Source organism: Mauremys reevesii, linkage group 2, assembly GCF_016161935.1.
Source record: "Mauremys reevesii isolate NIE-2019 linkage group 2, ASM1616193v1, whole genome shotgun sequence".
NCBI classification, from domain to species: domain Eukaryota; kingdom Metazoa; phylum Chordata; order Testudines; family Geoemydidae; genus Mauremys; species Mauremys reevesii.
In genome coordinates, this window is record NC_052624.1 from 220365056 (window position 1) to 220388858 (window position 23803).

At 40.1% G+C, this 23803-nt stretch overlaps 1 protein-coding gene across 11 annotated transcripts in view; it reads left to right on the forward strand.

The window, feature by feature from the left end:
• RP1 (RP1 axonemal microtubule associated) overlaps window positions 1-23803 on the forward strand; it is a 314354-nt gene extending 290551 nt beyond the window's left edge. For all 11 annotated transcript variants that reach the window (XM_039527284.1, XM_039527282.1, XM_039527283.1 and 8 more), the window contains 11 exons: window positions 4652-4850; window positions 6407-6466; window positions 6780-6958; window positions 7901-8123; window positions 12334-12488; window positions 12635-12710; window positions 14295-14373; window positions 14582-14870; window positions 16720-16798; window positions 20304-20379; window positions 22238-23803. In XM_039527284.1, coding sequence (XP_039383218.1) covers window positions 4652-4850; window positions 6407-6466; window positions 6780-6958; window positions 7901-8123; window positions 12334-12488; window positions 12635-12710; window positions 14295-14373; window positions 14582-14870; window positions 16720-16798; window positions 20304-20379; window positions 22238-22292 — 1470 coding nt within the window. In that variant the 3' untranslated portion in view covers window positions 22293-23803. The remainder of the gene's footprint in view (window positions 1-4651; window positions 4851-6406; window positions 6467-6779; window positions 6959-7900; window positions 8124-12333; window positions 12489-12634; window positions 12711-14294; window positions 14374-14581; window positions 14871-16719; window positions 16799-20303; window positions 20380-22237) is intronic.

The window sequence follows — 23803 nt, forward strand, 5'->3', positions numbered from 1 at the left end:
CTCCTGTGGAAAGTCCTGAGCCAGTGTCTGCAGGGGGCAGGGTACTCCAGGAAAACCAGCTTTGCAAGCCCCCTGTTTTATACTGGGGCAGGGAAGGAGGTAAGGAACATAGCTCAGGAGGGGCTGAAAACAGTACTCCAGTGGAACTAGCCTCAGGGCTGCCACTCTATCCCAGAGCCAGGAAGACTAGCACAGATAGTCCAGAAAGGGGCTGGTAACAGGGCCCAGGTGACAGGCTGAAGAGAAGTCCCCAAAGGGCAGAAGAATCTTTTTTGTTTCCTGGGACTTTAGGTTGGGGGGACTTTTTGCTACCCTGGAAGGAATTAAGTTTGTCTATGACTTGTCTGGAGGTCTATGCCACATCTCGAGCAAACCCCACACACAATTCAGTATGCGGAGACCCACCTTGGGAAAAGACACTGAGACAGGGAGCTCCGGAAGCACCACACTTAGCCAGTGGGGAGCATTACAGAGTGGCCAAGAGGATAGAGAAATTATGGAATATGATGACTAACCCAAAATGAACTTCAGTGCATTCAGACAGGTTGACTGAGGCAGCCTAAAGATATAAATCTTTTCAGAAAAAAATGGTGATTTGGAAATGAATGTCATAAATCATTAGTTTATATTTCCCTGAGACAATAATGGAAGAGTTGCTGAGTTCTTCAGCATATTGAAGGCTTTTTCCTTTAAATTGCATCCCCTGATCCTGCAAACACTTCCGCATGTGATTTCAATGGAACTACACATATGCTCACTGTTAAGCATGTGCATAAGTGTTTCTAAGGTCAGGGCTGTATTTTTTAACATATATTTCATAAATTCAGTCTTGTCCCATAAACAAAGGTTTGAAAGTAATGAGGGAAGTGAGTCATTTGCCAAATGAAATTTGTTATATGCCTCTCTTAATTAACAAAGCATAGTAGGGGACACCAAGGTTCACTTGGCTCTGAGTTTATGAATAATTCCCTCAGAATCAACAGCCTTCTGAATATGTGTTGGCCAAGAAATCATCATCCAGTGACGATGAGCTCACCAACTCCCACTCCTCTTGCACAGTTTCTGTAGAGAAAGTCTATAAGTGTGGCTGTTTGGTACATTTATTCTTCTTCAAGTGCTTGTCTCTGTGTGTAGTGCACTTCAGGTTGTGCATGAGATCCATATGCCCAGAACCAGAGAATTTTTCTCAGCAGTGACCATGTGGTGCACCCATGGGCCACTGCTCTCCTTGTGCTCGACACCAAGGATTTATAGGAGGGCTGCTGGACCACCACCATTTCAGTTCCTTCTCACCTCTCGTGGTCTGGAACAGACACTCAGTATTTGTAGTAGCTTCTTTGCCCTTTCTCTGTAAATAGTTAAAATGTAGTTAGTTGTAGTTACTTCGGTCTAACTTATTGGGGCAGATTGTTACGGTTTGGTTCCTCATTTTGCCCTCCCCCCCTTGGGTAGGAGAGCAGTCCCCATCCCTCCTGCCCTATGTTCTCCACTGGCAACAAGAAAAGCATGCCAATGATGCCTGGCTTCAAAAGCTGTGTGGACTGTCAGAAGCCCTTCATGGTAATGGATGATCATGAGGCCTATTTGTACTGCCTGGGTAAGACTATGTCCCTTCCAGGTGCAATATCAGCAGATCATTTGTGAGGAGGACCAAGCAGTTGAGAGAGTTTTAGCTCAGAAGGTTCCTCATGGAGAAGTTCATGAGAGTGGGGCTGGACTCTGACTAGGGAAACTCCCCAGTTCATCAGCCTGAATAAAGTGGGAGTGTGCCTTCAGGTGCGCCTCCAGCTGGTTTCAGGGCCTCCATACCCCTCATCCTTTCCCATCGGCTCCAAGAAACTCAGATCAGCAGAGTCAGGGCAGATGTGGAAGACACTAGAGGAAAAGTTTCTTGTCTACATCCTCCAAGAAGAGGCAGAAGTTCCCATCTCGTATCCAGTAGGGGAGGACCTCACACTCCAGATCAGGACTGTCTGGTACTGGGAAGGACCAGCCTGGAAATTGGTTGGGGGGCCCACATGGAGGGGGCAGGTGGCCCAAGGGACATGGTCTCCTTGTGAGTCAATACTCCATATCAACATGTTGGAGTTGAGTGCAGTCAGTGTGATCTGTGAACAATTTTTCCCTTGCATTCAAGGCTATTCAATCCAGGTGTTATAAGACAACATGACAGTGGTCTTTAATACATCAACAAGCAAGGAGGGGCACATTTCCTCACAGCTGTGCACAGAGATCATTACCCTCTGGAACTGGTACATAGCTTTGCAAATTATCCTGACCACCATCCATCTGCTAGGGGATCAAAACACCAAGATGGACTCCCTCACCAGACACTTCTCCAGAGAGCATGAAAGGGAGAGGCATGGCCCAACTCTACATGAAAATTTTGGTTGTGGGGGTCACCCAACCACAGATTTGTTTTTGTCCGATGTGAACAAAAAACACAAGTTCTGCTCCAAAGAGGGTTGCAGCCAGGATCTCTGGGTGATGCTTTCCTCATATGATGGTCAGAAGCCTGAGCTAGACATTTCTCCGGATCCCTCTGTTATCAAGGGTATTAAGGACAGTCAGACAAGACGAAGTACAGGTGATTTTCACAACACCAGATTGGGCCCATCAGTTCTGGCACTCCGCGTTGTTACAACTGTCAGCCTGGCTCCCTCTTTGTCTTCCCCTGGTATGAGATCTCTTGACTCAGGATGAGTTGCAGATTCACCACCGCAATCTGTTCACACTTCGCCTGAGGTCATGATATTTGGATGAATGTCAAACCTAGTGATGGCTGGCTCAGCAGTTGTATAGGGCGTACTGAACAACAGCAGGATGGACTCTACCAGGAGGTGCTACTTTGCAAAGTGGAAGAGATTTGAGATCTGGTGTGATCAACAGGGAATTCCCCCTTTTGTGGTTGGGGTGCCAAACAAGCTGGATGACCTAATATACCTGAAGTGAGAGGGCTGCCTCTCAGCTCCCTCTGGGTTCCCCTGATGTCTATCAGTGCATTTCATTTGCTGGTAGGCACCTACTCTATGTTCTCACATCCAGTCACATTCTGGTTCCTGAAGGGACTAGTTAGAGTCTTCCTTCCAGTGGTAAAGCCTACACCTGCCTGGGACTTGATTTTGTCAACTCTGATGGAGGTGGGGGGAGGCTGTTTGAACTGCTCACTGCAGCACCTTTCTATGAAGGCATTCCTGGTCACAATCATATTGGCCAGAAGGGTAGAGGAATAGGGTTGCTCATGGCAGACACCCTGCCTCCCAGGATCTTCCACAAGGATAAAGCATCCATGAGGCTGCACCCAAAGTTCATCCTTAATGTAGTGTCGGACTTGCACCTCAACTAAAGCACCCACTTACCTGTGTTCTATCTGAAACCACAGGCTAATAGGAAGGAGGTGATGTGCCACTCCTTGGATATGTGTAGGGCCCTTGCCTTCTTCCTACAAAGTAATTTCAGAAGTGACATACACTCATCTCATTCACAGAGAGGATGAAGGGAGAGGTCGTTTCCTCCCAGATGCTGTCAGTGAATCTCGGGCTGTTCTCCTTGTTCTCTGCTACAAGCTGAACAATGTCCCTGGTGGGGTAATGTGAGGGCACACTCAACGAGAGCCCAGGCAGCCTCAGGAGTCCGCTTTAAGGATGTACCTATTGTTAACCTCTGCAGAGCAGCAGCCTGAGGCTTCGTGCACACCTTCACCAGATGCTATGCACTGGTACAGGCAGATGCCTTTTATGCCTCCCTGGGCAGGGCAGTTCTGCAATCTGTAGTGATATAGAATTCCAGGCACCCCGCTTCTCAGGATGGATGCTGCTTGTGAATCATTTGAAGTGCACTACACATGGGGATGAGCACTTGAAGAAGAAGGAAAGGTTACACTTTTTGTAGTAAGTAAAGTTGTTTGAGATGTATTATCCCTATCTCTAGTGCACTACCTATCCTCCTTTCCCACTGCCTCGGTTCCCTTAGTGTGGCCTAGTGGAGAAAAAGGAACTGAAATGGTGGAGGTCTGGCAGCCCCCTTTACACCCTTGGTGTGAGCACAAGGAGAGTGGGGGTGCATATGTGGATCAAATGCACACTACTAAGAAAAATTCTTCAGTCCTGGTCACATGAAGCCTATGCACAAGCTAATAGTGCACCACAGATAGGAGCAATACATCTCAAAGAACTCCAGTTACTACAAGCTGAATAAACTTTTCTTCCTGGGGAAGATAACCCCACCCCAAAGGCCTTTATTTCCACTACTCCTATCCCCCAGCCCTACCTTTTCTTCTCCACAGTGTAAATCTTGGGGTGCGTTTTGCCCACAGCTAAACATTTTTTTTTAAATTGCACCTCTAGAAAACATTGTTAGAGGTTTGAAGAGAAAATCTTACCCGTAAGGGATATTAGGCATCCAAATGATGTGCCTGGAAAAGCGGAGGTGTTTTAGCAGTAGATTAGAGAAAAACTCTTGCTCCTTGCATGAGTTTGGCTTTTTTAAACCCTGTCATCTCTGATTCTGTTTGTATTTTACTGAATTATCCTGAAAATGCTGTGCCTCAGCCTCCTCTCATTTTCACCTGGCTCACTGTTCTGTTTCACTGTATTTCACATTGGTGGTTCTGGTTCCATACTCGTTTATTTGTTGACTTTGCCTATTTCAGGTGGATGTTTTCCGGGTGGAAGCAGTAGATGTTGGGTCTCTGCAGGAGCTGGTTGTAGATAAAGGAAAAGGCTCTGACTGGCAGCTGGAGAAGATTATTGTGCACGAGCCAACATTTGCTGGGACAAAGACACTGTTTATGGCTCAAACATGGCTAAAAGATGGGAAAAAATCTGCCTCAGTAACTCTAAAAGCTACAGGTAAATATTATTTTAGAAATATATTATTTACTAAGAAACTAATTCAAAACTGCCAAATGCAGCTACATTTTCTGTTTCCATAACAAGTTATAGTATCAGATACTTTAGTATCTCATTGTAATTAAGTAGGAACTACAATCTCTGAAACTGTTCAGTTTTAGTACTGTTTGATAATCCAGTATTTTACAGGGCGCTATTTTCTCCTCTGTTGGTCCAGATTTATATTGAGGCAAATGAGAACAAAATCTGGCCCACTCTATGTATCTTGCTGTCTCCCCAAGTACCACTTTTATTTTGTCCCTTATGACAGGATAATGTTTTTAAAGGTGGCTGCCTACATTCCCATGATGTTTACATCCTGCCCTCTGCTGTTTTGCCAAGCAAGAAGGATCGGTTTAGATAGTTTGCCCCACTGCATTCAAGTAGTGGAGGAGAATGTCTCCATAGTATTCAAGATGGTTGTCTAACATACAGCACATTCTCATGATATAGAATATGATATGTTGGAGGTGTGTCTAGCCAGCATGTATGCCACAGTCAACAGCAATCTCTAGCCAGAGACAGGTTCAGTCATATTATGCTCTGGTTCAGAAAAGTAGTAAAGTACACTCCATAAATGGTCCCTTAGTCTACCATGAAATATTTTGTCCTCGCTGACAGTAGTACTGTAGCAGAAGCCACAACAGGGCGTGACTGCTCACCACAGCTGCATTGGCCATAGCAGAATTTGGCCCAAAGGCTATTATTAATGTGTTGTAGCCAAACAGAGTACTGTTACAATATATTTCCTTTGTGTCATCATCCCTAATCCTCCTGCCTTCCGAAATATAAGGAAACAAAATGTTATCTTTATAAAAGCCAATAATATATGAGCTGCTTGAACTTTGCTCTGAAAAAAAAATTGAAACATTCTTGGAAAAATATATAAGGAGTAAATTAGTATCTTCAAAATCACATAATGTTATAAATGGAGTCAAAGAATGGATATTGTTGAACTTCTATAGGAACACAAATGTCTTTCCTTGGTTTCATAGAAGAAAATATTTGATGCAATTATAACCTGATCCAAAGCCTATTGACGTCAGTAGGAGGCTTTCCATTGACTTCAGTGAACTTTGGTTCAGGCCTTTATCTCTAATTATGACTTCTGGTCCAGTCCATTCCCACGGATCTTAATGAGAGTTGATATCAGTGGGAGCAGAATTAGTCTGTTAGATCAACTTAAAAATATCTGATCTGTGCAGACACCCCCAAATCCCTGGTAGCAGAATTTGTATAAACAAAGTATAAATGATTTTAAAATGAAAAAAATATTTTATCTGGATCACAACCATTTCATAATATTGTGTTTGTTTTGGGCCCAGTTCATTATACAAAACAGTGTATAAAAGAAGCTGGAGTAGAAAATCTCATTGTACTCTTCCTAGTCAAATCTTTAATCTCACTGATACAGTGCTCAGTCAACTGCTTCACCATAGATGAATACAGACATTCATTATAATTTAGACACTGTTTTACAAAAGCATTAATTTGGTTTTCAATCTTCTTTCAAATAGAAATTCAGGAGAGGAGGAACACAGCTGTCTTGCCGTTAAAAAAACAGCAAATGAAATCAGGTAGATCTGATGCCCTAGACCTAATATTGTATTCACCAGTTTAAAAATGATTATATGGGAGCTTTTTCATCACAAACTTATAATTATGTTTACCAGTACTGGCAGTGTTATCCTCTATGTAATATTAAGAAATAAAAATATACCTGCATATTAGTTGGTCAAAGTACAGCTAAATAATTTTGATACCCAATTAAAATGAAAATAAATGAACCTGTTATAAATTTTATTTTGGCTATCTTGGTGAACATATAAAAGAAAAAACATATTTATAATCTGTCTTTCCTTCATCGCATTCCTTATTTCATTTGTTCAGAAGGCACATGGAGAATTTATTTCACAAAACTCTGTGAAGAAACAACAGAAGAATTTGAAAAGTCAGTGAAGAATATTTCTAACTTGGTCATGGTTTTTTATGGAAGCAATGGCAAGTCAAACCCAATTTCCATGGCAAATAAAGTGCGCCATCAAGCTGAGGATCAAGTAACATCTGATGTAAAAATATATATACATTTCCCTACCTTTTTAGCATCTCTTCTGAATTTGCTTTTATATAGAGATCAGCAAATAGGGACTGTAATATCCCACCTTCATAACAATTTGGCATCCAATTTGGGTATTCAAGAAGAGCAGAATTGGACCTTTAACTTGAATACCATAATTAATTTGTGTTTCTTTTATACTCTCAGAGCTCATGGTTATAAAGCATATTCTTTGTCAACAATTACTCAAAATTAATTATGCATATCCAAGCAATTTGTATGAACATTAAACATTTACATTTAATAGACAGTACAGTATGTAATTTCAATTTGAGTCTTCACTGATTTCTTATTAACATATAAGGAACACCACTAAATAGGGTGACCGTATTTCCCAAAGGGAAAACAGGACGCCGTGCAGGGCTGGCCCCAAGCCCCCCACCCATGTGGCTGGCCCCAGCTGCTCACCAAAGGCGCCCCCCAGCTGCCACTGGTAACTCTAACCCTGCTGGCCCCCTGCTTGAGGCTGGCACTGGTCACTCTAACCCTGCTGGTGCACTGGAACCCTTCCTCCCCTCCACCTCCAGCCCAACCTCCCCCCTGCATGGGACTGGCATCTCCACTCACCCCCCTCCCCACCGCATGTTCCTCCGCACCCCATTTTTCTGACAAAAGTGGACATTTGTCCGCTTTGCCAAAAAAGTCAGGACAGGGCTTAAAAAGGGGACTGTCCTGGCCAAAACAAGATGTATGGTTACCCTACCACTAAAGGGTAAATATGGGATTTTGGAAAGCTCTCGCTGTTGTCTGATCTCTGCTGCCTTTTAATTTAATGTGGGTTTTGCCATTGACTTCAGTGGAAGCAGAATTAAGCCAATGCTGAGCACTTTTGAAAATCCCACTCTTTTTTTTTTTAATCATTCTGGATGTTAACTTTTTTTTTGTTACTCCCTAGGTACATTTCCCATCTGACTTAGGGATGCTTTATAAAGTGAGATTTGGGCTTCAGAGTTTGGGAAATAACACATCCCAGTTGTCTCTTCATCACTTTAAAATGCAGAACACAGCAACCCTGGATACCTTTAGTCTCTCTATAAATAAAACACTTTCTTCTTCTCTTAATGGAGACAGATGGATTGAGCTCCCTGTAGAGTGGCCATTAAAAGCAGCACTTTCTGGTAGGTATAAATCTATATTAAAGATGTAGAATGGTCCAGAAGGTTAACAAGTTCTAATAATACAACTGAAATCTTTATCAAAGTAGGATATTTTATTGTCTTCATTTAACATTTAATAAAATCTAGATCAGAATTCAAAATATATCTATTAGGGAAAACATTATTAACTTCTCTTAATTTCTGTACCTAGGGTGATCAGATGTTAAGGGCAAAATATCGAGACTGCTGCAGGGGGGGCTTTTTTTTTTTTTTTTTTACACTCGTCCAGGAGTTTGGCGGCAATTCGTCGGAGAGTCCTTCAGTCGCGGACGGTCTTCGGCGGTATTTCGGGAGCGGGTAATAAACCTTGCTGCCAAAGACAGAAGCACTCGCCATCGAAACACCGCCGAAGACCATCCACGACTGAAGGACTCTTCGCTGAGTTGCCGCTGAAGACCAGGAAACAAAATATCGGGACAAATGGCGTCCCGACCGTCCTGTGGTCGGGATGCGGGACAAACTCCTCAAAATCGGGACAGTCCTGATTTTATCGGGACGTCTGGTCACCCTATCTGTACCATAAAGTCTGCAGTGGAAATATATTTTTATGTATTGCCTATGAACATTATGAGTCATATAGAACAGCATTAGGAAATGTTTGTTTCTATTCTGTTTGTTCTGCTGCTGCTGGTGCTAACAACACTACTTATTATAGCTCACCTTCTAACAAGTGATTTTATTTTTCTTATGTCTGTACAGTCCAAATAATTATGCTTGTTAAAAATTAGCTCAAAATTTGTCTTATGGACACCATCTTTGTTTTAGCAAAGCAGAAGGGATCTTTTAATCTGAAACAGTCTTTCCACCCTTTCATATTTTTACAAGTGAGATAGTAAGTACCTGTACAGTCCCAAATGACACGAAATCAAATGTTTGCAGTGTTGTAGTAGCCATGTTGGTCCCAGGATAGCCATGTTGTTGTAGCCATGTTGGTCCCAGAGACACAGGTAGGTGACGTAGTATCTTTTATTGAACTAACTTCTCTTGGTAGAAGATACAACCTTTTGAGCTACACAGAGCTCTTCCTCAGATTTAGTATTTATCAGATTATACCCTTGGCAAAACAAACAGGCCAAATATTTTTTTATTTAATATTAATCAGTTTGTATTTAGTTCCTACTCAAAAAAGCATCCATTCATTTAAGTGTAGACCCCGAGTCTGCTCACTAAGGACCTGATCCAAAGCCCTATTCAACTCAATACTAGTTCTTCCATTGACCTTATTCACCCTTATGCCCATGATTCAGCAAGGTGCTCAGAGACATGCCTAACTTTAAGTGAGTAATCTCAGTATGATCATCTGTTCTTTTTCTTGAATGCTTTGGCTAGCACTAAACGCTTAAATGTCATAATTTGGAATCAAACTTTGTACTTCTCAGAGCTCTCTGCAGGAATGCAGAATAAGGTCAATTGTTTTCACCTTTTATACACAGAATCCAAATGGTTATTAAAAATATCTAGGCACTCAGGTGTGCTTCATGGAGGAGACTGATCGCTAAAACACACAAATGTGTGTATATATATATATATATATATATATATATATATATATATATATATATATATATATATATATATATGGAAACCGAGGCACTGAGCAGTGACATGAGTTGCCCAGGGTCATCCAGCACACACACACACACAGTCAGGCAGTGTGGAATTATGAGTAGAGAGCACTGGAGTGGGACTTTGGAGACTTTGGTTCTGTTCCCAGCTCTGCCTCTGGTGTGCTGGATGACCCTGGGCAACTCATGTCACTGCTCAGTGCCTCGGTTTCCCCATCTGTAACATAAAGATACTAACCTCCTTTGTAAAGCACTTTGAGCTCTTCTGATGTGCCATAAAGGGTAGTATTATTACTATTATATAAAATAGTGTATATTCTATGTGTGTATATAATATTTACTACTCTCTTTTGAGAACATATTATTTGATAACTCTCCAGGTAAGAACTGCATCTCATTTGTATTTATCTGTTTCTGCATATGCCTCATAAATCTGCAAGGAGGGATTTGTAAATATATTTTGTAATCACAATGAAGCAGAGAGCTAGTATAGCATGAAGCACATTTCTCCCTAAGTCTTTCCCTTTTTATGTCCAAGAGTGCTTTAAACAGCTCCACAGCAGGTAGCACATGTGGAGTTCAAAGTGATCCTTGATGCACAAAGTTATACAGAATTTATTGTGCAAAACAGCCCTGCATCTCTGTCATATTTTTAAATCATAGACTCATAAACTTTAAGGCCAGAAGGGACCATCATGATCATCTAGTCTGACCTCTGGCTGAGGTACTGGTATCTTCAAATCATGATTTAAAGACTTCAGGTTACAGAGAATCCACCATTTACACTAGTTTAAAACTGCAAGTGACCTATGCTCCATAGAAAGGCAAAAATAACGCCAGGGTCTCTGACAATCTGACCCAAGGGAAAATTCCTTCCCGACCCCAAATGTGGCAGCCAGTTGGACCCTGAGCACGTGGGCAAGACCCAACAGCCAGACACCAGGCAAGAATTCTCTATAGTGACTCAGAGCCCTCCCCATCTAGTGTCCCATCACCAGCCATTGGGGATATTTGCTACTAGCAGTCACAGATCGGCTATATGCCATCGTAGGCAGTCTCATCATACCATCCCCTCCATAAATGTATCAAGTTCAGTCTTGAAGCCAGTTAGGTTTTTTGCTCACACTGCTCCCCTTGGAAGGCTGTTTTCTGCTCATGCTCCTCCCCTCCCTATTGCATATGTTCTTTGTGTCTCTTGCTCTCTCTTCCTTCCTGCCAGTATAACAGATTTTATGGTTGGACAGCTCCATAGTTAACATCAACCTTGATTTCCATTTTAGACCCAACTGTGCTCCTTCCACCACTTTGGTCTGTGGGTGAGATGGTATTCCTGCACCCAAGGTGACCAATCCCCAAAGTGGCTAATTGTCACATTGCTAATTAATTAATTAATCACATTAATACTGTTTTGAATATAATAATTAATGAGGATAAATGGCCATTCTGGAACCATAAGTATAGCATCAGCTAAACCACACTTTGAAGATATTACAGTTATTTCAAATTGTTTAAATTATATGTTTTATTGTTAAAAGGGATACATGTTATAAAATGGGATTATGAAATCCTACACCACTGATATATTCTTCTGAGGCGATGCTGCTATCCATTAGGCATGGAACAAGAGCTACTTCCTCACCACTAAAGATGACCCCTGTATACCAGGTGTGAGGCTAGATCAGTGTTACCTGTGCAAAGTTTGGTTCATATAGTGAACCCTGCATGTTTTACAGTTCACTAGACATAGAGGCTGTCAGAGGAAGCCGCGTGCTTGCTGGTCAACCTGAACCTGGATAGCCTCCTGTCTTATCCACCTTTCAAAGGATGTAGGTGGCCACTCTGTGCCAGCAGGCTGAAGGGGGTTGATGAATCTGAGCTATTATCCCCCACCTACAAAAGCCTTTTGGAAGAACAAGATGCATCTGCTTCTCCAGTAGTGCAGGAGCAGCAGCAAACAGTGTGACTGAAAGATGAAGGGAGTTGAATATCCAGTACTTTAATATAATTTAGTTCTGTTCAGAAGATGTAAATGGATAGGGCCAGATCCTCAGCCGGTGTGACTTGACATAGCCACTTTGATGTCAATGGATCTTTGTTAATTTACACTAGTCGAGAATCTGGTCCATAAACTTCAAACAGTTTAAAATGTACTCAGGTCCTGTCCATACTAACTATAGCCAAGTCCCAGAACACAGTCAGTAAAAATTTCAAAAGCACCTAAGTGACTTAGGAGCCTGAATATCATTGACTTTTTTTCACCCATTATGTATTTCCCAGGTAAAAAGGATCTATTTATTCATTCCAGAGTGGGGGTGCTGTCCTTAATCACGTTAAAAGGCAAATTAAACTCACGTGTCTATTGTTTTAACCAAAAGTTGCAGACCATTCATTTGTGAGTTTATGACAATTGCTAATGTTTGCCAAAGGGAGTTGCAGAATAACATCAAGAAGAAAGCTGGAAACAGTTTGATTGCTTCGCTTTTTTGTTATCTCTATCAATTTTTGAATTGTCTTATGTCAGCAGACTGTATGTTGCTGCAATGTTAAATACCTACGGAAAGTAGTTTTGTGGTAGTGACATAATGTCTCTCCTTTTGATCTTGCAGTGATTACATATCATGTAACAGTGTTTTCCAGCAATGTTTTGAACAAGAGGAATGTAGTACTTGTGACTGTGTGTGTGTGTGGAATCAATGGTGACACAGGAGACAGAATCGTTGGCTGGCCATTGCAGAATCCCCAGCAAGGAGAGGACAAAGAGGTATTTTCATTTCAAAGTTATTGAAAATTTCCCCTTAAGTTCATTCATTTATATTCTATTTGTAATCTTTGTTTCTTTTCTTCCTATATAATATAGTGAATTGAATATATCTTACAATTGTATCATAGGATAATGTTTCTTTGCAGTCATTTACAGCTCAAATGGATGCTGTTGACCTGGGAGAACTGCATAAAGTTGTCCTGTCCATCAGCAGCAAAATAAGTAAGTTACTTTTTGCTAGATACATCTGATATCCAATGAGCCTGGTCCTGCAGACCTTGCACAGGCAAAACTCCTATTGAAGGTAATGGGTTACTGTGCACACACTGTGAGATCAGGTCCATCGTGATTTCTTCTGGCTGCTGTTAGGTTCTAATCTGACATGGCAAAGATCTAGGTCTTGACTATCTAAAATCCAAAGAACTAAAGACCACATAGTTGATTGCATCAAGGAAGTAAACTATTTCCTTCCCCAAGAAAAGAAAAGATGCAATGTGAGAGCAAGGTATTAATCATGATTACTAATGCAGCGAACTACTTTTTGGTTTTGCATTCCATCTCAATAATAGAAGTTGTTGCATCCATATGACTGACTTCTAAATCACTGAATGTGCCCACTAAAACTGTGCCAAAGAGTAGCAGGCAAAACGAGAGAAACAAGGTTTTTCCAAGCATGTCTGAAAATACTGTCTGGCAATGCAAGATTCTGGGGTAAAGCAGGAGACTTTATTTTTCATAATTGTCTGTATAATTTATTTTTCATTGTGAAGGAGTCAGACTGTCTAGAAGTTAAACAGTAAACTGACTATGGGGACTCTTGGGTTTTGTTCCTGACAGCCATTGACTCACTGTGATCTTGCACAAAAGGCTTGAAATCTCTCATCAGTTAAATGTGTGTTGTAATACACACTTCAGAGAGGCAGTGTCAAGCTTAAGTATGACCAGATTCTGCCACCCTTACTGGTTTATAGTATTATCATTGATTTCAGAGGGACTACTCATGTAGTAAAGTAATAACTGCCATGAGTAAGGGTAGTCAAATTGGTCCCTCAAGTTTATCATCTTCCTTGGACTACGTTTATAAAATCATCCTTGGACTAAGTGCTTAGTGGCCTTATTAAGATCATTAAAGCTGTTGGGATTCCTAGTTTACCAAACTAGGGCAAAGGGAGGAAATTATATTTTAATCATTAAAAGCAAAATAGAGCCATTAAACTAAGCCTGAATAATGGGAATTATGTAGCTGCAGTGTCACAGCAGGAGCCCTGGGAAGGAATTCTGACTCAGGGTTCAATCCTTCCTCTTCTCCCCTTTTGTGCTGAGTGGGAAGTAAGTTGCAACATCCTTTCTGGGGATGCAGCTCATTTCACTCTTCCTGTCTGGCCAATACCTCTAGCTGTTGTACGGGGAGCTCTCCTCAACCACTACCTGCAGGGAGAGTATCAGATACACAGCTTCTGCTCCCCCACACCACCACCCAGTCATGCTCAGAGTCAGACCTGCATAGCCCATCCAGAGGGTGGGGAGGGCCTGATGCCTTTGCAAATCTGCCTAGGATCAGAGAACAATCTTGCCCTAAACTTGGAAGTTGACGTTTAGAATGGAAATCCTGCAATTAGACCATTTCAATAGGGGAAGCTATAATAGTGCAAAACTTGTGAAGCAGGCAGTTTAATTGTATTTTGATTGACTAAGAAGTTATATTTTTAGTATAATAAGAATGCTATAACTATATCATTGCCAGATTCCACATAAATTCTGGCTGTACAATTGAGTATCTTAATTTTATTTTGTTTCTGTTTGTAGACTGCAAACTGGATGTTAAAACTTTACATTTGAAGGAAGCACTAAAACAAGAACCTGTCTACATATTTGAAGTGAATGAGTAAGCTTGGTCTTTTTAAGCTAATCTTAAAAACATAAATCAGGCAATTGATCAAAACCGACTTTTGTTACATAGTATGTTAATTGCTGGGTATTTAGCAAAAATATCCATGCTAGATTCTCTCGTTAGCAGTCAGATGGAAATTCATGTTTTCCTAACTTAAAATATACTACAGTTTCACATTATTGTGTATGGTTTTGCCTTGCAGAGTGTTCTCTCTGGATGCCCATGAACCTGAAATAAGGAGAGAGATCCCAGTATCTTTTGTTAGCAGGGAAGGTGTTAAACTCAAAAATGAAATAGATCACACTTTAAATAAGGAAAAAAGCCCCCTGGAAAGTCTGGTAGAATACATAATTAAAGTATATACTGGTGACAAGAAGGGAGCAGGAACTGATGCCAACGTGCATGTAATTTTATTTGGGGATGAGGACTCATCTGAATTAGTTCAGCTCACTAAACCACTGGAACATCAAGATCCTTTTGAAAGAGGAAAGGTAAGCACTGCAGAGTCTGTTATGTGATGTGTTTGTCTCCAGATTGGACAGGTCATTCATGGTCAGGATTTTTAAGGAACTGCAGCCTCCTGTTGTTCTCCAAGTCACTACATGAGACATGACCCCAGCCATTTTTAAGTGTTTGGCTAGAAATTGTATCTTAAACCCTTGATAAAGTCTCCAGAAAAATCTCATCAAACCACCAAAACAAACAAAATCCTACATTTTAACCTTCTCACCAGAATGATAATGTGATACAGTAGCTATTCCAGGACTTCTATTCTAATAGAAGTGGAGAATCTCTTACTTCTAGTGACTCTAAGGGCATGTCTACACTACCCACCAGATCAGCAGGCAGCGATCGATCCAGCGGGGGTTGATTATCACATCTAGTATAGACACAATAAATCGACCACCGAGTGCTCTCCCATCAACTCCGGTACTCCATCAGGACGAGAAGCGCAAGCGGAGTCAACGGGAGAGCATCAGCTGTTGACTTACTGCAGTGAAAACATGGTATCTTAGATCGACCCCGTGCAGTAGTGTAGACAAGTCCTAAGTGCCTCTGGGGCCTTTCTGTTTCTTAGGCCCATTGCTGTGGCATCTGAATGAACCCACTTTTCTACAGGCATCACGTAAATACAAAGTGTTTGTGTGTGTGTGTTGCTGCTGTGCAAACCCGGAACACTCATACTTGCATTTGCATGCTGGATGGAAGTATACTACCCTACTAAATTCCAGCATTCAAATTTGTCATGGAACCTGGCACTGTAAAGAGTCCTGTCAGCCACAAATATTGTGCAGCCACATAATCAGATAAAAGGACAGCATGCATTCCGGTCAGAGTCTGATGTCCTCCTACTCCAGGCCATTGTCAGATGCTTGGCTACAGTAGCTTCTTATGAAACAGGAAATAAAATATCTTCCCTCCTCAGATTTTCTCCTTAATGACTCTTGACAGGTGATGACTGAGTCTAGTCTGGGTGTTTTTTACTCTCCAGTCCTAAATCATTATCTTATACCCTGTAGCTGAACTCCCAGCCATCCCAAACCTTCTTCACTTAAGTTGTCCTGAGTAGCTCTGTCCATTCTGCCTGCCAATGTCTTCTGGTGGATCTTCACCCATATAGCATCCTCCATGGGCAGAGGGTTAGTGGAGGTGGGAAAAGTTGTTGCTGCAGGCAGAAGGAGCAAAGAGAGAGAGAATCTGGTTGCACCTGCAGATTTAGTAACATTCACCAGCTGTCATGGTCCACTGGGATGTGGGATCAGATCGATGGAAAACCTTGGAGCAATCCAACCGCATTCCCTGAAGATGCATGCCATGGTTGCCTTTTGATTTCTCGGAGAAATGCCTTAATGAAAAAAGTTGCTGTTTCTCCTTCCTATGATATATGAAACAAACCCATGTTTTGAACCAAAATGTGGAGCATTTAAGAGGTCTGACAGTAAACAGAATAAAAATCACTTATCTTTATATTCTCAGAGGCATGTTTGTGTATCATAAACCAAAAATAATAAAAGGTATTATTACTTTATCTGGTTGACAATTCATAATGTACCAAGCAGAAACATCTCTCTTGTGTGTGGAAACCAATAAAAGGGTAAGAATAATTCAACTATAACTTGAGTAGTACATCTTTCATGTTAAACTGAAGGAAAACTAGCAACACAAAGCCTATACCAAAAGACCTACATTAGTAGTAGTAATGCATTTATATTGTCAGCCATCTAGTTTTCTTCCATTCGGTTACATTTGAATGGTCTCAAAACTGAGCTAGGCAAGCGTGCTACTTTCCAGACTTTGACTTATTACATTTTAATAGCTGCCTCTTTTTCAATTTTGAAGTCTGACATATTCAGGATTAAGACAAAGAGTTTAGGAAGACTGCATTCAATTGAAATTGGCCATGATGGGAAAGGATTTGGTAAGTACTCTCTCTCTGTTTTAAATATGTTTGTAAGCAGAATATAGATTTTTAAGGATCTGCTTGACATTTGAAAATGCCTGTAAACTCATTGCAACTGATATAGAGCTTGACCCTTAGCTGGTGTAAATCCATAAAGCAACAGTGACTCCATTCAAGACAATGGAGTTACACTGATTTACACCAGCTGAGGATCTAGCCCATGTTTATAAAAGAAACCTATCACATTGGCATACTTCTGCATCTCTCAAGGTCTGATCCTGCAGTCATTATTTACCCAAACCTCCTACTAAATACTGCAGGACTGAGCCCCAAAAGTGAAGACTAGATTAAAACATTTTTATATTTTGGTGCATTATCTAAAAAATTAGATAGAGAAAATGTAAGAATTGGTTTGTTTAGAAGATTGAATTGAAGACAATGTGTCGCACCAGAGAGAGACATACTTAACGATGCAACATTAGTATTGCATAAGACCAAAAGTTAACAAAGCAAAAGAAGTAATACTCCCAGGATATAATGTCTTGAACTTATATTGCTTTAGTTAATAGTCCTAGTTAAAAAAAAAAAGTACACTAGAAATATAAAATTGGAATCAGAGAACAACCTATAGCTTGAATCTAAGAAATCTGTACTGAGATATTCTGGTCAGATCACTCAGCTAAAACTCCCCTATCTGATGTTACAAAAATCAATTGATATTGATCCCAATGCTTTAATTAAAAAGCCAAATAAAATTCACATTTTTGACCACATGGGCCATTAGAAGAGGTCACAAGTTTATCATAACTAGGAAGCAGTGGACAAATCTGTGATGATGGCAAGTCCTGCTGACTCCAAGGTTGGACAATTTTTTGCTAACTCTCAGTCATAACCCACACAACACTGTATCATTATCTTTTGAAAGCTGTATGACCTGGAAACTTTGCAGTGATTGTTCATCAGAGTGGGCTGATGGCTAATTTGAAGTTTTAAAAAATGTATTTATTAAAATATCAATAATAAATAAAATCCCATTACTCCCCCTCCTGCTGTTTATTCTCTCCCTCAACCTTTCATCTTAATGCTCCTTTTTATTTAATATTATTAATAATAGTGTTACAGTGGAGCTTAAAGACTTCAGCAGAACTTGGGCTACTATTGTGCTAGGTGCTGAACACACACATATAGTAAGAAATTATTCCTTTCCTAAATAATTTAGTCTAAATAGACAAGTCTGGCAAAGGAAAGGAAGGATTGTTATCCTCATTTTACAGATGGGGAGCTAAGGTCCTGAGAAATTCACACAGAAGTACATGGCAGAGCCAGGAATTGAATCCAGGTCTTCTGAATCCCAATCCAGCACCTCCACAACAAGACTATCTTTCCTCTCTGTCTCCTTGCTCTTTACGCCACACTCGACAGTGCTGACCCCTATGCACTGAACAGTCGCTGTGTTGTCATCCCATCTAACTCCCTCACTTTGTCCTTCAAATCTCTCTCTAAAACTCTCTTCAAGCAACACTTATGATGATGATTATTATTACATATATTACCATAGTATCTAGGAGCCCTAGACCTGGCCCAGGACCCCATTGTGCTAGGTGCTGTACAAACACAGAACAAAAAGACTGTTCCCACCCCAAAGAGAACACTTGCTTTCTGCTACACATTTTCTGCAACCCCATGCCCTCCTTTAACATAAATGCCACACGGTATCCTGTCTTACATTTGTTGATGTTGTCTAATATAGGCCCTGACTCATCAAGCCCCGCAAGCATGGAACTCTCATTAAAGTCAGTTGGAGTTCCCTGGATAACAGTAAAACCCTAGACTGTAAACTCTTCAGGACAGCGGCAATGCCTTCCTTTGTGTTTGTTAAGGTGTGTGTGTGTGTGAGAGAGAGAGAGAGAGAGAGATTTTAAATAATCACTAATAATGTGCACGAGTCAGAGATTTCCATGAAATGTCATATCTTATGAGTAGTGTCTGTGATATATGAAACAATTCAGAAGATTTAATTAGAAGAGTACCAAAAGTACTTCACTATCTCTATAAGTGACTCTTGGGAACTGGAGACTGAGAATGTGGGCATCCTTATATCCTAGGTTCTACATAGTTATCAGTTAATAACCATTCATGAGCAATAAGAAACTTTGGCAAGCTTTGACCTTTTTCTGCAAATAGGGGAGATTCGGCAAAATATTTTGTAAAGGATTTTTTGTCCTCTTTTATACTTTGTCCATGGTTCTGCAAATCAGATTAAAGGATTATAATATTGTATCTTATTTCCAAAACACAAATTATGCACAGAGGCACCCATATACAATTTCAACAAATGATAGTATTTTTTCTATTTGGCTTCCAAGTGTATACATGAAATACTTCTACAGTCAAACTCAACTTCTAAAGAACAAACACCAAGACAGTAGTGGTATATTCACCACAGTAAAAGCAGTGTTCACACTGTAATATTAAATGGAACAAGGAGTGCTGTGGCATAAATCAACTGTGGAGCAGGACCACAGATATTTCTCCATTTGGCAAAACATTCCCAAATGGCGCCAGTTTGTTTAAAGATGAAAACTTCCATAATGAAAACTTGAAAGATGTTTGTTCAAATTCTGGCAGGACAGAGATCACTTGATCATTACCTGTTAGGTTCACTCCCTCGGAGGAACCTGGCATTGGCCACTGTCAGCAGACAGGATACTGGGCTGGATGGACCTTTGGTCTGACCCAGTATGGCCGTTCTTATGTCTAATGTGTAGAGTTCTTCACCTCTGAAGATCATGAACTCCCTAATCTCCTTCTGTTGCTCATAGGCCTCCATTGAAGTTCCATTGACTTCAGTGGAATTTATACACATGCTTAAAGTGTATACACATCTTTGAGTGTTCTCCTGAACAGGATGATTTTCTGAATTGGTCCTAAAAACATGTTGATATAAGAAACATTCATACTCGCCAGTTAGTTTGCACAAATCTAAATAAATTTATTAAAAATAAAAAATATCAGCCAAAAAGACTTGTTTTCCCATTGCTTTATTAAGAGCATTGTATTTCCTTAAGGATTGTTTCTACTTACAAATTCTCTCCGTTTTTTTTATTACTTTGGCAGCTAATGTAGATCAAAACACATTAGCCATGTAGTATGTTCTTAGATAACATTTCACACTGGAAAAAAAAACCAGCAAAATCTAATTTCAAGAATTTGTGCCATATGGCTGTGCACTCTGCTTCATTTAACTTGCTAACTGCTCCTTTCAATGATGAAAAAAATAATTTGAGATGTAATCAAAGCTTACCTTTTTATTTTCTGTCAAAACCGTCATAGGAATGTTTTTTAAAAATGAAGAAGAGTTGGTAATAACTTGGATTATCTGTGTTTCAGTTTTGTTATTTATATTGGATACATGTGATAGTGCTGAATCACTGAAGGACTGGAAAATGAAACTTTTTTTCTATACTTTGTTTGCATTTGAGTTATATTAAATGTCTACTTGCTCTATTTTTTCCTTCTATAGCAAGTGGCTGGTTTCTGGAAAAAGTAGAAATCACAGATTCATCTACAAATGAAGTGTATTGCTTCAACTGCAGCAGGTCTGTAAGCCAATACATTAAATGTCTTCATTATTTGGAAAGCTGTTTTCTTAATAACATATACTGCAAACTGTACTTTGTATTTCCACAATTGCTTTTTAAAAATGTTCAGTTTTAGTGTCTATTTATCCGTTTGGAAGAGGGGCCATGAGATTTATTTAGCTATGCAAGGTTAAAGCTAAAAGGAAGGCTTTTTCATGCAAGTGGTACACAAAGAAAATCATAACACTAATTTAGGGGTTTATCTGAAAAAACAGTGAGAGGATTGGTTAAGATTCGTACTGTACAAGCAGAAACCCATCCTAAATCTTAACTATTAATGAACATACTGATAATTTACAGCTCTTCATAAATATTCGTCAGATAAATTGAAGCAATACACTTGTTTCTCAGAATTGAAATTTATAACTGAACGATACCTTTAGTGTGATATTCCCTGCAATACACTGAATTCTCAGCATTTTTATAGAGCTTCAAATTAAACAATAGAAACAAACACTAGTAAAGATTTATGTTTATGTGTTCCTCCATTTCTAGATGTAAAATATAATTTTAATGTATCCTCAGAACAAAGAAGTATAAAAATTGCACAAGTGTCCTGCTTTTAGAGAGAGGGTCATAGTCTAGTGTTCCAAAAACAGGTTTGGGAGCCAAGAAAGTCCGATTCCGATCCTGACTCTAAATCCTTCTGTCAACTTGGATAAGTCACTACGGCCAAAAAATTCAAAATATCCTGTGATTTTAGATGTCTTGGTCTTTTGGATATTTAGCTTCAGACCTCTAGTGTTGAGCACCTGTAACTCCGATTGACTTCGGCTGGAGTTGTGAGTTCACAGTATTTGTGAAAAAGTCCTAGGTGTCTCAAATTGAGCATCCAAAATTAGTGGAGACTTGTAAAAAGGTTGGCCTTACTCTCTCTTTCCCAGTTATTCCTTATGTAAAATAAGATTCCATGGTGATGGGTGTACTAAAGAAACATGGATGGATTATGTATATAGGTATAGGACCAGATTCTGACCTGTGTCTGTCGTCTACTGGGATGATTGTAGTGTCCTGATTCTGAGGTTGGCCTTGGCCCCGACATTTTACAGCAAAATCAGGTCTATGACTCCCAGGGGCCATAACACCAGCCAATATTAGAAGGAGCTTAATAGCACACTGACCAAACCCCATTCTACTCCCTGACACAACTGGTGATTAATTGGCTTTACAACAGCTGGGAACACCCCTTTTTGCCCCGAGGGAATTCCAACCCCTTCGCTATACCAGAGCAACAAAGGGGCCAGATAACCCAAGAGAATCTAGCCTATCCAACATACTTCACAGAAGGGTTGAAAGTCTTAGTTATTTTTAAAGCTTTTTTGAAGACAAAAATTGCTACCTATAAAGTAATATGTATTAGCATTAGTATTTCCTCTATACATTTTAACTTTGGATCCAGTCCTGTTTCCACTGAAGTCAGTGGCAAAGCCTCCACTGGTTTTTATTGGAGAAAAACTGGGCTACTGTGGAAATCAGGGGGGCAAGGGTCTCTCTGGGCCAATAAAGAGGCGTCAGATTAAAATAGTAGCATTCTTAGCCCTAGGAATATGATATCATATACAATAATCTGTTACAATATATTTTCTTAATCTAAAATGACTAAGATTTGTGCCACTCAGTGAAATCATCTATTTGTAACTTATCTATATAGTGCCTTTTTCTTTTAGCTCACTTCTGCTCCTGTTAAAGTCAATGGCAAATTTCTCATTGAAATCAGAAGGAGCAGAAGCAGGGCCTTATTCCTTGTCTATTTGTTGGATTTCAGATATACTGTACCTAATGTACCAATTATGGGTTTTTATATTTTTCCTTCAAGGTGGCTTGCTGAGGATGAAAATGATGGACGCACTGTAGTGCAGCTTTATGCATAATTGTTTTCTACGATTCATAGTGAATATGCAGCTTCTTCAGATTCATGCTGATTTGATTTATTTGTATTTTATAATGATGAAGGTACTGTAATTATTATGGAGAACTGTCAAAACAATAGATTTAAAAACATCAGTGGAGAGTAAACAGGTCTAATGTGAACAACACATTGCAATCCTACTAGGAATTCTTAACAGTTTTGCACAATTGAACTGTAAATAAAGCAGAAATTTAGAGCTATACCACGGTTTTCTGAATTTGATATGTGCATTCACAGGATGGGGTATATGTAGTAGCATTTAGGAAAACAATTTGTGTTTGGTGATTTGTGTAAGTGCGTTCATCATAGTTAATACTTGTGTAAAATCTGTTTCAGGATCAATATTTATTAAAATTTATATTTTCTCAGGATCACTTTTTAAACAAAACATACACCTCTTTTATACCACCATGCATTTTGTGTCCCATTACTGCACCTCCACAAAACTAACCCATGGAAAAAATTGTCCTCTTGGCTCTATCTTCACTGAACAATTCACACCCATTATTTAGTTCTCCCTGTGTGTGCAGGCCTCCCATTGACATTTGATGCATAATCTTTTGAAGAATACTGATACAGGAACCTTTAGATCCCAAGGCTCTACCTACTGAGAAACCTACAAGAGAATTTCCATCAGCTGTCATTACGGTAGTAATAGTCATTACATCCTCTTTCTGGTTTTTAACTAAAGAAAAATCTTAACACCTTCTCTTTCCCACAGTTCTGAATTGCAACAAGCTCAAAATAATAATAATAATAAATAATGCATTTCTGGCTGAATATGTTGTTATTTATGAACTCACTATCTGTTTATTTTGACTTTACCAGTGTTGGTGCTTCTAGTGTTCATAGAAGAGATGGGTCTAAAACAAAATCATGAATTGAACACTCCTTGATCAGAATACAAACCCAGTTCTAGATGTGAATGTTGCAAGGTGCCACTTCCTTTTTGAAGGTCAACCCCAAATCCTGGATCTAAACACTCCTAAACTTTGGGTATGTCTACACTGCAGCTGAGAGCGCACTTCCCAGCATGTGTAGACAGACATTCTAGCTCTGCTTGAGCTAGTGTAACCCACACACCTCCTGGGTTTGGTGGTCTGTCCCATCTGGTGGCACTGAGACCACTTAGAGAAAGAGAGAGAAAGAGATTAATGAGTTTGCTCTACAGCCGTAGTTAATAGCCAGTTGGCTTTTAGCTCATGCACTAAGCTCCAGTGGTCCCTAGCTTGATCCCGCCTGCTGATGACTGGAGTCTGTCGGTGTTACACTAGCACACTAAAAATAGAAGTGTAGTCCATGGTAGCACAGGCAGTGTCTCAGGCAAGCCACCTGAGTATGCGGGTGGATTTGTGCTCAGGCGGCTAGTCCATGCTACCCTCACCTATGCTGCTATTTTTAGCACGCTAGCTCCAGCAGAGCTAGTGCATGTCTGTCTAGCTGAGCTAGGAATCATGATCCCAGGTGCAGTGT